The 12545-nt window shown below is 51.6% G+C and overlaps 4 protein-coding genes across 4 annotated transcripts; 2 read left to right on the forward strand and 2 right to left on the reverse strand.

Annotated features, from left to right (window-relative positions):
- Positions 1 to 253: 253 nt before the first annotated feature.
- On the forward strand, positions 254 to 1955 carry CPAR01_11659 (cytidylyltransferase; the record flags this gene model as incomplete). The annotated part of the gene is made up of 5 exons (XM_060495918.1): positions 254 to 397; positions 536 to 917; positions 990 to 1336; positions 1394 to 1858; positions 1914 to 1955. The coding sequence occupies 5 exons, from the start codon at positions 254 to 256 to the stop codon at positions 1953 to 1955; spliced, it is 1380 nt and encodes a 459-aa protein (XP_060346266.1).
- An 899-nt stretch (positions 1956 to 2854) lies between these two features.
- On the forward strand, positions 2855 to 3775 carry CPAR01_11660 (class II Aldolase and Adducin domain-containing protein; the record flags this gene model as incomplete). Its single annotated transcript, XM_060495919.1, has 1 exon — positions 2855 to 3775. The coding sequence occupies one exon, from the start codon at positions 2855 to 2857 to the stop codon at positions 3773 to 3775; it is 921 nt and encodes a 306-aa protein (XP_060346267.1).
- A 381-nt stretch (positions 3776 to 4156) lies between these two features.
- On the reverse strand, positions 4157 to 8948 carry CPAR01_11661 (ABC-2 type transporter; the record flags this gene model as incomplete). Its single annotated transcript, XM_060495920.1, has 2 exons — positions 4157 to 5961; positions 6017 to 8948. The coding sequence occupies 2 exons, from the start codon at positions 8946 to 8948 to the stop codon at positions 4157 to 4159; spliced, it is 4737 nt and encodes a 1578-aa protein (XP_060346268.1).
- A 1579-nt stretch (positions 8949 to 10527) lies between these two features.
- Positions 10528 to 11709, reverse strand: CPAR01_11662 (NADH:flavin oxidoreductase/NADH oxidase; the record flags this gene model as incomplete). Its single annotated transcript, XM_060495921.1, has 1 exon — positions 10528 to 11709. One exon carries the CDS (start codon positions 11707 to 11709, stop codon positions 10528 to 10530), a length of 1182 nt encoding a protein of 393 aa, XP_060346269.1.
- Between the last annotated feature and the right edge of the window lie 836 nt (positions 11710 to 12545).

A 12545-nucleotide genomic window follows, 5' to 3' on the forward strand; every position in this document is an offset into this window, starting at 1 on the left:
CTCGACGATAATCCGTTCCATCGCCTGTTCTTGCGATCCAACGGTCTAATTTGCGCCGACCCTCCGCTTCCACTCTTCCCATCGCCGCATCCGAACCACCCGCTTTTGCTTCGCGACGACTAACCACGACCTTTGACCTTTCTCCCACCAACTGGGCTTGACCAACCTCACCTAGTATCGCAGTTACCTACGAGGCCGACTCGTCGAAACCTCTTATCCTTTCGAGTATTGCGGAACCGTAAATAGAGACATGATGGCCCGCACACGGAGGGGCGTCAAGTTCCCTCACAAGGCCAATGGTCACGGCGAGGGGCGCCGCTCCAGCTTCAGCGATGTCAGTGAAGATGGTTCGCCCACCAAGCAAAGGTCTGGCGCAGCTCTGGAAAACATTGTAGAGGTAAGCTCTAGATTTACAATATGCATCTGCACGGCCTCAGTGCGACTGCCAGCGCCATCATCATCATCATGGTCATGACCATGACCGCGACCCCGTTCACATGGTATGGACATAGCTAACCTTTTGCGCCTGCAACAGCAACCCCAATCACCCGAGGAGGAAAAGCGAGCCGCATACGAGAAGAAGAAGGCCAACTTCCTGACCCGTACCTTCTGGACCTTTGTCATGTTCGCTGGCTTCTTCACTGCTCTCTTCATGGGCCACATCTACATCATCTGCATCATGACTGCTATCCAGATCATCTCCTTCAAGGAGGTTATCGCCATCGCCAGCGTACCCAGCCGCGCCCGCCAGCTACGCTCCTCCAAGAGCCTCAACTGGTACTGGCTGGCAACCACCATGTACTTCCTCTACGGCGAGAGCGTCATCTACTATTTCAAGCACATCGTCTTGGTCGACAAGGTTCTGCTGCCTTTGGCAACCCACCACCGCTTCATTAGCTTCATACTGTACATCTTTGGTACGTCCTTTCTCGAAACACTCCAGAATATACCCTTTCTTTCGAGCACGCGCTGACTTTTGACCTCGCTAGGCTTCGTCTTCTTCGTCACCTCTCTCCAGAATGGTCACTACAAGTTTCAATTCACCCAATTCGCATGGACTCACATGGCTCTGTACCTCATTGTCGTCCAGGCTCACTTCATCATGAACAACGTTTTCGAGGGCATGATCTGGTTTTTCCTCCCAGCTGCCATGGTTATCACCAACGATATCTGGGCCTACCTTTGCGGCATCACCTTTGGCCGCACGCAACTCATCGCCCTCTCCCCCAAGAAGACTGTCGAGGGTTTTGTCGGCGCTTGGGCCTTCACCATCTTGTTTGGCATGCTTCTGACCAACGTCTTGATGCGCTCCGACTTCTTCTTGTGCCCGGTCAACGTGAGTACCCTACGCTACTCCTAGATAAACGTTGTTAATATTCTAACAACAATCCAGGATCTCGGCGCGAACATCTTTACTGGTCTTGAGTGTACCCGGAACCCCGTCTTCATCCCCAAGACGTACAGCCTGCCTCCTCTGTTCTTCCTGCCACCCAACATGCACCAGACCTTCTCCTTCACTGTGGCTCCAATGCAGCTGCACACTTTGGTATTGGCCACCTTTGCCTCTCTCATCGCACCTTTTGGCGGGTTCTTCGCTTCTGGGCTCAAGCGCACTTTCAAGATCAAGGACTTTGGTGACTCCATTCCGGGACACGGCGGCATGACGGATCGCATGGATTGCCAGTTCATCATGGGCTTCTTCACCTACATGTATTACCATTCCTTTATTGCTCTCCACAAGGTCAATCTCGGCAGCGTCATGGAGATGGCCGTCACTGGCTTGACTGTCGAGGAGCAGCTCGAATTGGTGAGAGGCATGGGTCGCTATCTTAGCAACCAAGGTGTTTGGGGAGATGAGGTATGTCCTATTGAATGCTGCTTGATCACGTATCGCGTGTGCTGACTCTCATCAGATTATCCAGTGTTTGGACAAGGCGTTGCAGGCCAAGCGGTAGATGTATCGACGTGGCATATCGACAACTGCTGAATACGAGCAAAATACTGCTATTTAATGACGAACTAATGCGACATCCGGCACATGTGCTAAGCAGAGCAAGGAATAACCTCCCGCTCCATTCTCCAGGAAAGCAAAGGAGACGGGCTCGGAGCCGGACGGTCGAGAGCTGCGCGCGGGTAAATAAAAGCATTTGCGTAACGACGACGACAACGACGGTCGCTGTACAAGAGAGTTTTTTTGGTTTATGACGGGCGGATGGAATTTGCATGGACTAGTTGTAACATACCCTGTCGCGACGTTTTTCTTCCAACATACCACGTCTCACTCTTCAACCTCTGAGCCAAGCTTGACCAGGCGTGAATCCCGAAGCCGCGATGCCATGAATGAGTGAAAGCCTGGCCCGAACTCGCAGTGCCCGTGGAGATGCCTCTCTCTTATCGGCGATTGAGCCGCCCGTTGCGGAGGCGGGGCCCCTTCCCAACCCCAGTATTCCTTGTCCGGCCATCCGAAGTTTGAACCGGGCCGGTCGGGTTTCCCGGTTTCCGGTATCCGGTCCTAACTTTGTGTGAGCGATCCCGGTCATGCCTTATCAAGACCCGCAACCCCGCTCCGGCCAAACACTGGGTAACATCTTCCGATGGACATTTCTGTCTTCCATTCGTAAGTGGCGTATTGCCTATCAATCGGCGGCCATCATTATTGCAGAACTTCCCCAGATCAACTTTATCTGGAATACACCTGAACTCACAAATCCTCATTGAACCTAGCTTTCGCTTCTTTCATCTCGAAACAGATACGTTCAGAAACCACGGCCGGAGAGACGCTGTGCTCACTTTTCGCATTGAGACCGTTACCCTTCAGACTCCGTAAACCGGCGCACCGACCACAAGACCCACCATGGCTCCGTCTGCCGTTGTCAGCGATACCGAGTCCATCGAGGCCCGCGCCGCCGCCATCGTCCCCAAGGAGGTATCGCACACCAAGCACGGCCATGAGCTCGCCAACAAGACGCCTTTGCAGGCCATGTCCCACGGCGATGTCGCTCTCGCCGGTATCCCCAAGTTCCCCGACTTCGCCTCCCAGCGCCAATGGCAACTCGAACACATGGCCGCCGCTTTCCGCCACTGGTACCGTGAAGACTACATCGAAGGCATGAGCGGCCACATCTCCGTCAGAGACCCCGAGCACCACGATGCCTTCTGGACGAACCCTCTCGGCAAGCACTTTGGTCTGCTCAAGGCCAGCGACATGATCCTCGTCAACCTCGACGGCGAGGTTATCGGCGGCAACCGCAGCAAGCCCCCCAACACGGCTGGCTTTTTGATTCACGCTGCCGTGCACAAGGCTCGCCCCGACGTTCACGCCGTGTGCCACAACCACAGCATCCACGGCAAGGCCTGGTCGGTCTTTGGACGTAGGCTGGAGATGCTGACCCAGGACTCCTGCAAGTTCCTTGGCGAAGCTCACAGCGTCTACAACAGCTACGGCGGTGTCGTTCTGGGTCCTGAGGAGGGTGAGCTGATCGCGCAGGCATTGGGCCCCAAGGGCAAGGGCTGCATTCTGAGAAACCACGGTCTGCTGACGGTTGGACGTACCGTTGATGAGGCTGCCTTTTTGTACACCTCCATGGAGCGAAGCTGTCGCGTGCAGCTCCTGGCCGAGGCTGCCGGCGCCAACGGGTTGGCAAAGGTTCCCATCACGGATGAGGAGGCGCAATTCAACTTTGACGTTGAGAGTGACCCGGAGATTTGCTACTGCGAATTCCAAGTCTACTACGACCTGGAGGATGAGTTGACAAACGGCGCCTTCAAGAACTAAGGCTGCCATATTGACTGCAATCAACACATTGTTCTTCCTTCCCTCTATAGATTCCCTCATCATACACCAGCGTTGCAATTGAATCAATGTCAAAACCCTTGTTCACCATTCGGCTACTTGTGAAAGTTCATGATACAAGGAGCGATGTCGGGAGTTACTCGGCATGGCCCAGCAAAGATGCAAGTCTCATGTTGCGAACTGTACGAAACTCGTTGAGATCGATAGTTTCCATCAGAAACGAATCATTTCATTGATATCAGGCGCAACTCTTCAGTGATACAATCTATTAATTTACCACACCTCGCTATCCAGGAGGTCTACTATCCATAACGAATCCTCTAAACATTGACAAGACATTGGCCATAACCAACTGCCACCCTATTACTTCTTCTTCTTCATCATAAGCTTTTTGAAAGGGTTCTTCCCCTTGAACCTAAGCCAAGTCCCGACATAGACTATGACGTAATTAAAGACGATAAACCCGCAGAAGATGCCAAAGTCACGCCAGATATTGCTGTAGTAGACGCTGAAGCCTGCGCCGAACTCATCACCCGTCGCATACTGGCAGAACTCGCAGATGCCCCCATCTCCAGTCAGAACGTATCCACCAGCCTGCTGGATATAAGGCGCGGTGTAGTCTTCGCAGGACTGGTTGGGAGGAGGCTGATATCTTGCAAACTCGCCAGACTCGCACTGAACAGGTTGATCATGGATGGCGACTCCGAGGAAGGCTTCCAAAAGGTAGTGGAAAGGGGTGAGCCAGTACATCCAAGCCCTCCAAAACGTAGGAAGTTGAGCAGCTGGTACAACCACACCGCAGAAACTGACGACGAAGAGGAAGAAGATGGGAACCAAGAGAGATGCGAGAAGCTCGTTGGGAGCGAATGCGGCTATGCCCTGGCCAAAGCTCACGTAGTATAGCTCGAAGAGAATGACCAAGAGGAATGCAAAGCCGGAGTTGAAGGCGGGAAGACGCCATCCAAACACACCCCACCACCAACAGTTGAAGTAGATGCCTCCGGCGACAATAGCATAGGGAATCTCGACGAGAACTGCCGCTGTCGTCCAAGCAAACCAACTGTAGATCTTTGCGTTGTTCTCGCGCGACTGGAATATTTGGCGGGACTGCAGAAAGACTGGCTGCAATTGCTGGATGAGCGGCGGACTGATTGTCAGAGTCATGAAGATTGAGAATAGCCGATTCTGGTAGTCGACGGACGCATAACCAATCTTGTAGAAAGTGAAGCAGTTGAAGAGACCTGTAAGGATGTGCAACATGAACTTTCCGACAATATAGTTGGGCGTGCGCCAGTAGGCAGTGAACGAACGCTTGACTACCGCCACCGTCTGAGTCGTCAATGGCATGGCATATTCGCGGTCGTCCTTGAGGCTCTTTGAGGGCTCCACATCCTTCCTCCTTGCCAGCATCTCATCAACCTCTCTGGATCTCTCGTCCTTATGCTTGGACTGCGCCCAGACATCACCCCAGTCCTTCCCTTTGTAGTTCGGGTCACCAGCACCGATTGCCTCCAGCATGTACTCGGCTGGATTGCTGCTTGGAGGACACTTGTGCGCGCCGTTTGACTCAAAATATTGAATCAGCTCTTGGCTGTCGCGTCCGAGTGGCCCATGATATGCAACTCGGCCTCCAGCCTTGAGAAGTAAGAGTTCATCGAATTCCTCGAATAACACAGCTGACGGCTGGTGAATTGTGCACAACACGGCCTGGCCAGCGTCTGCCAACTTGCGCAAAAACCTGACGATATTGAATGCAGCGCCGGAATCTAAACCAGACGTGGGCTCGTCCAAAAACATGAGGAGCTCAGGCTTCGATGCCAGCTCCACTCCAATGGTGAGCCTCTTTCGCTGTTCCGCATTCAGGCCCTCGCCGACTTTGCCGATCGTTGCTCCGGCGATATCACGCATCTCGAGAAGATCAATGATGGTTTCGCAGTAATCAAATTTCTCCTTCTTGGAGACCTCTCGGGGCTGCCGCAACAGCGCCGAGAACTGGAGAGCTTCTCGAACCGTCGCGGAAGGTTCGTGCACATCCATCTGCTCTGCATAGCCAGTTGCTCTCTGGAAGGACTTGGGTAGTGGTCGAGCGTCGACCAAGAATTCACCAGTGACTTTGCCAAATGTGAGGCGCTGAGCCAGGGCGTTTAGCAAAGTCGTCTTGCCAGCACCTATGAGGCATTAGCAATTGCAAGTGAGCAATCTTTGGACTAGATCAATACTTACCGGAGGCACCCATAAGTGCAGTGAGTTTTCCAGGCCGGACGTATCCTTGGACATCATCCAGGAGCGTGCGCTCTCCCTTCTCGAAAGGTATGATGTACTTGACGTTGCGGAATGTGAAGACCGTCTCATTCCGAGCCACTTGTTCCATTGCCTCCTCGTCGCTCCTCTCCTTTTTCGCAGTGTCGGCTGTCATTGTTTGCGTACTGTTGTTGGCTTCGCCAGATTCTTCATCATCCTTCTTGCCACGGCCGCCAGCGGCTATGCTGTCCTCCACCTTCTTGGGGACTTGTCCACGCTTGAAGACGGTGATAGCGCCACCACCAGTGTTCGGCTTCATGTGCTCCATGCCCAAGGCTGTGAGGGCTACAAAAACGAAGAAGAAAGCCCATAGGAAACCGAAGTTTCTCCATAAGTGAGAACGAGAATATGTGAAGGATGCTTCGATGTAACTAGAGCCGGGCACGATTGTCTGGCCAGGCGGGCTTCCAGCAAGCGCACAGCCTTGATATGCCGGCGAGGCGTTCGGCCCTTGAGGAACGAGGTAAGGCGGTACACATTGGAGCTCTCGGTCGTAAAACTCATTAGACATGAGACACTCGAAGCCGTATTGGATCCAGTTTATCCACCGCAGCCATCCAAACCAGGGACGCATCGAAGTTGGAGGAATAAGGTAGCCTGTATAGACGATAACGATCTGGACAGATACTCCGGTGAATCTTGTAGCATCGTCCAAGGTCTTGCACCAAGCTGAAATGGCACGGAAGAAAGCGTAGGTGACCATGGTGACCAACCAGAGAATAAGCGTGGCGATGAAGAACTGTGACGCAGTTCTCGCAAGATTGGACATCCAATAGATGATGATGTTGAAAAGAATAACCTGAATGAATACAAGTGGCACATCCACCACGGTTTGGGCAATGGCGAAAGCTGCTGGGCGGTAGAAAGAGAAGGATTTATGCTTGAGCAGAATGGGCTTGGACTCAAACGCACTCGTCTGTTCCGCCAGTGCAAGCAACGCGTTGAAAAGAAGCAGGAAAAACAAGGTTCCTCCACGGGGGAATGCTCCAGCAGCGGTATTTGGGAGGTTATAGAACAGACTGCCCACGATGAGACCTTGGAACACCAGCCCGCCCCATTTGCCAAAAAGGGACGCTCGATCCCCAGCCATGACCATGAACTGGCGCTTGGTGCAGTAGATGACCTGCTTGTGGAAGGGTATCTCGTAGTTCTTGGTCTCGGTTTTCTTTGATTCGTTCTGGCGGCGGTCTTCAACCTGCTGGTGAAGCTGAGACTCAAACTCTTCCACATCCTGGATGTTCCTCCTGTAGGCCTCGCTATTCTTGTATGCCCAATCAAATTCCTCGGGGGTTCTTGGAATTCGGGACTCGTAGCCCTCTCGAATGTGGCGCTCGTGCTCGTCGGTTACCGAAGTTAGGAAGTCTGCAGTCGTCCATCGGTCTGGGCAGTTGAAGCCGAGGTCGATGAAGTACTGCTTTGCGGATTCGGAGGGTCCAAAATAAAGACACTTCCCCTTGTCGATGAGAAGTACCTTATCAACAAGGTCATAAAGAGACTCGCCGGCTTGGTAAAGCGACACGGCCGTTGATGTCTCTGCCATGTTTGTCATGGCGCGAATCGATCGGACGTACTCCACGGCTGTACTGGCATCGAGGCCTTTGCTTGAGTTGTCCCAACCTTGAACGGATGCACGAGTAATCATAGCCTCTGCAATGCTCACACGCTTTCTTTCACCGCCCGACACGCCTCTGACATACTCGTTTCCAACCTTCGTGCCTAGGGTATGCTCGATCCAGAAGAGCTTCGTGGCAACTCGCATGAACTCCTCGATATAATCCTTCCTACTCTCACCGTCAAGTCTTGATTCTTTGCCAGGGGTTCTCGTCTCCAGTGCAAAGTTGAGGGTTCTCTTGACAGTCAGGGTTGGGTAGTGGAGATCGTCTTCTGGGTTATAGATGATTTCTCCGCGGAAACTCTTGCTCATCTCCTCAGCGGGGGCGCCTCCATAAGTGACTTCGCCTTCAACGGCCTGGAACCCTGCCCTTTGATTGCAGAAGGCCTTGAGGAAAGTACTACATCCTGAGCCTGGACGTCCAAGAACAAGAAGAAGCTCTCCAGGGCGTACGCAACCATCAAAGTGACTGATCAGCTCCCGGACCGGAGGCTTTGCGAATGCAGCCTTGGGTCCTCGAGTGAAAAGCATTTTGATCTTGCGGGGAAATCCGAGAAAGATGTCTCCAATCGTGGGCTGTAAACTGGCCCCGAGACCAACGCCTTTGACCGTGAGATCGCGGAAAACAACTCCACTGTGCCGCGTTTTCTCCTCCTCGCTCTGTTCTTGTCGAGCTCGACCAAATATCCGAGACATGAGACGTTCAACCTCTTGCTGCTCCTCTTCCTGTTCAGCATCTGACTGGTGCGTGGCATTGGTTCGACGGCGAGATAGTACTCGAAAAAGGTCATCTTCGGTCAAATTGCTTCCTTGCCTGCGCGCCTCTGGTCGTTTGTTATTGCTGACATGGGTCTTGAGGGGCGCAAAGTGAGTATTGTCCGTCGGCGATAGAGCATTTGCGGAGGGAGAGGATGCCGCCGATTCATCGTCGATGGGGGCATTCTTTTCAGACAAATCTTCTGCTCGCGAAGCTCTGCGGCTACTCGAGACCGCAACACCGTTGCCAGAAAGCGTGACAGTAGAAGAAGACGTGTCGTCGCGGATACGTGATGTCGTGGCAAAGTAACTCGTGGTGTTCCGGGTAATCTGGCTTGATTGTGTGCTTGTGGCATTGTGAGCGTAGTGCTGGCCGTGACTAGACAATGTCATCGGCGTAGGCCGCCCGCTGGTCGGAGCAAGACTAGGCGTCTCTGGGAAGCCGCCTGGGACGTCGGTGTCCCGAGGCGTGGGTTTCTCATCCATGATGGCTATCAATGTTTTCCCAAAAGCAGATTGGAGTTGATACACCACTATGGTGTCCTGCAACGTGATGGCGATCAAGCAACTGGAGTGCACATCACGGATGCAGAAGGCCTAGCGGAGAGGACGTTGTTGACGGGAACCCGTGAGTAAATAATATTGTCTCAGTGAGCCGATGGATTGTTGCTTTTCGTTAAAACCACATGCCAACAAAACGCCAGTCAACACTAGGCCGGTTCCAGAATATCGACTGCATCTTCAGGGGGTAGACGCGAGCAATAAAATTCGATTCCAACTGTAGTGAACTAACGGCGTCGGTCATCTGTTTCCGCCGACCGTTGGTCTAGTTGAGATCTATGACGACGTATAACCAAGTACTCGCAGACCACGTCGGTCGCGTCAGCGCGACACTGGTGTTAGATATCGGCCAAGTGGATACCACTAGATCTTTTCTTCTTCAAGCAGGGAGCCTCATCTGGTAAGCTTAAGCTATGCTTTCGTCATAGATCCACGAAGCCGCGCGATGGCGCTGATACGCTATGGAAAAAGATGCATCCCAATCGGCGATTAGGCTATTCCTTGACCGAGAAGTCAATCCCACCGGCCAGAATTCCCTTACTACGGACATTTTCGACCCCCGAATTGTGCGAGAGGACACCAGATTGCCATGTCTTGCGCTCATGTTCATTGCTGCTGGAATCATTGAGACAAGTCAATCTTGGCATCTGGACTAAAATTGGCTAGATTGTTCGGGCCCATGAGTAAAAATGCCGGGCGAGTTTGGCCGTGTTTCTTTGTGATCTGATTGGTCCACGGTTGAGTCCGCTGCTCAGTGTCCTCGAAATGGGACTTGACCTTCGTCTTCGCGTTCAGTCTTCTGCCAAGTGAACTCAGGCAATCGCACTTTGGCTAAAATTGTCATTCAAATAATCAGTTACGTATCTACTTTTTAGAACGCAGAATCAGTCTGAGATCCATGTTGACAAGCTTTGGGTCATTTATACAAAGCCTCTTCTTGACTGAGTATGATTTGATAATTTCGCATCAATCTTCCGTCAGTCGTTCACTTCCAGGGATGCCCCGCATTCGCGATAGAGGAAGGCAATTAAAAGGCGGTTAGGCTCATTGGCTGCTTGGCATCTAGATCTTCAAGCTCTTCAGTCCCGTACATCAAACATGTTGTCAACTAAGTGCTTGACCATATATCTCGAAACCAGTGATGACCATGCCCATGTCTTCTCCTCCAGTCTGCACCTTTCAGCTCGCTATTCATGATTTACGCCTCCAAAGGAATCATGTTTGCATGGAATCAGGTCGATGACTCTGGCGATATACACACCGAGCATGCTAGAGCCGTGAAGCTTGACGTATTGTTTCGAGAGATCCAGACGCAACATACCAGGTAAGGTGCAAATCACAGAATTGCACGGGTCTAGGAAAAGAGCGTGATATCGGTATCATGATATGGGAATATCATGATTAAAAAACAGAATGTTTCTATTGGCGAAAACGACATGGATATTGCTCTGAATTCTAATGCTTTTCTACCCAGAAAATGCAAATCAAAGTAACGATTCTAGTACTACTTCGAGTTTGAAGCCAAATGCGTCAAAGCCCATTCGCGCTGTGCGTCAATGTACTCCTGGCTAAATGTGTAATCGTTGTACCCAATCTCCGATCCCCTGATGTAGAACGAGAATCGATGGTACTTTGTGAGTGGAACGCCGTGCTTGAAACGCCAGACAAGGTCGGGGTTTGCAATAAAGCTTCTTCCAAATGCAACGATGACATCCCACTTTGCGTAGTGCCCATCAAGTGCCTGGGCAGCGCTTTCGGGACCATAACCACCAGCCACAACAACGGGGGACAAGTTATCCCAGATATCGAGGATAAAGTCGAGTGTCTGTTGAGCAATCTTGGGATCGTGCGTAGTGTTCAAAAGCTTGGCCGGGTCGCCTCGAGCCTCAACAAGCGACAGATAGGCGAAGGGAACGTTCATCTTCTTCAGTTCCTTGACAATATATGTGTACTGTCCGTGGATATCAGACGACTCTGCCCCTTGGAACGATGCATACGGAGAGAGTCGAAGTGCCACCTTTTCAGCGCCGATGACCTCAACAACTGCCTTAATGACTTCAAGAAGAAGCCGAGCCCGGTTTTCAATAGAGCCTCCCCATTTGTCTGTACGCTTGTTGACGGAGTCCGAGAGGAACTGGTCCAGTAGGTAACCGTGGGCTCCATGAATTTCAACACCATCGCCGCCTGCAGCAACAACTCTCTTGGCGGTGTCCGCAAAGTCTTGGATAACTTGCAAAATCTCTTCTTCAGTCATTTCCTCAGGAACAGCTGCGCCAGGCTCCATGGGCACAGCACTTGAGGAACGAAACTTGTAGCCGCGCTGCTTCTGGTAGTCGGGGTCTGCAGCTCGCCCTTGAGCCCAGATTTGCTGAAACCAGACACCTTTCTTTTCGTGAACTGCAGCAATGACCTTTTCCCAAGCAGCAACTTGCTCGTCTGTGACAAAGGCTGGGCCGTGCGGTACTCCAGTCTCTGGCATTGAAGTGCCAGTGGCCTCTGAGATAATCAAAGTACCCGGAGTTGAGGCTCTGTCACTGTAGTATCGAGGAACAAAAGGTTTTGCCACGTGGTTTGCATCGTTTCGGTATCGGGTCAACGGTGCTAGAGCAATCCGATGCTCAAGTTGTGTATTGCCAAGCTTCAAAGGCTTGAAGAGTTTGCTTTCCGTAATGTTAGGCGATGCCATGTTGAGTTGATGATTTATGCTGCCGTATGGTTGATGGTGCTGGTATGTCGACTTGAGGCGGGATATGTCAACGGATAGCGAGGAAAATCTTTGCAAGTCGCTGTTTTAAAAAATAAAAAACGGTTGCAATATGTCTCTATTTCACCAAGTCAATCTGAGGTTTCTTTCATCGTTAAATACCATTTGCTATTCTAGTTGTTTCCTTGTTTTTGAGAAGGCCCACACATGAATCGGCGAGTCAGCCGGAGGCAACTCCGCAACTCCGGCTTGGCGCCTTACAAAGCGTGCAGGAGCTCCGTGATTCCGGGACAACCCGATCTCCCGTACCGCTGATAATGACACATTTAAGTGGTTCTTCCTAATTTGTCATCCCGCTCTTAGTCATCGGAGATAGACCTTTTCATCGGAGACCAAGAATGGCGTCATTTCCGCATTTATGGGTAGCAACGTGGCTTTCGTGTACCAAAAGCAGGACGAGTTGGCTTATTCTAAGCTTTCACTCTTCGAATCTCTTCCCAGCAGTCCACCGCCTTCTGAGCTTGATATTTTGCAGCCATGACTAAAGAATGTTAGGTTAAACGAACCTAGCAATCAATCTGTAACCACCTCGAAAAAAAGACTTGCTCCGGCTGTTGAGGCTGCGCTGCACAGGCTCTGAATAATCATATGAGTTTGTCGGTCACTTCTCTTTTTGCATGATATTTGGACTTCACGTCCTTTCCCGCGTCCGTCGTGAAAGGTTTGACAACATCAATAAGCTACACAGAAGCCTCAGATAGAAGGTGCTTGGAAAACGATTCCATCACCGGAGAATTTATGATCCTGTCAATCTATTA

The sequence above is a fragment of the Colletotrichum paranaense genome, assembly GCF_030867605.1.
Source record: "Colletotrichum paranaense strain IMI 384185 chromosome Unknown Scaffold_9.1, whole genome shotgun sequence".
Taxonomy (NCBI): domain Eukaryota; kingdom Fungi; phylum Ascomycota; class Sordariomycetes; order Glomerellales; family Glomerellaceae; genus Colletotrichum; species Colletotrichum paranaense.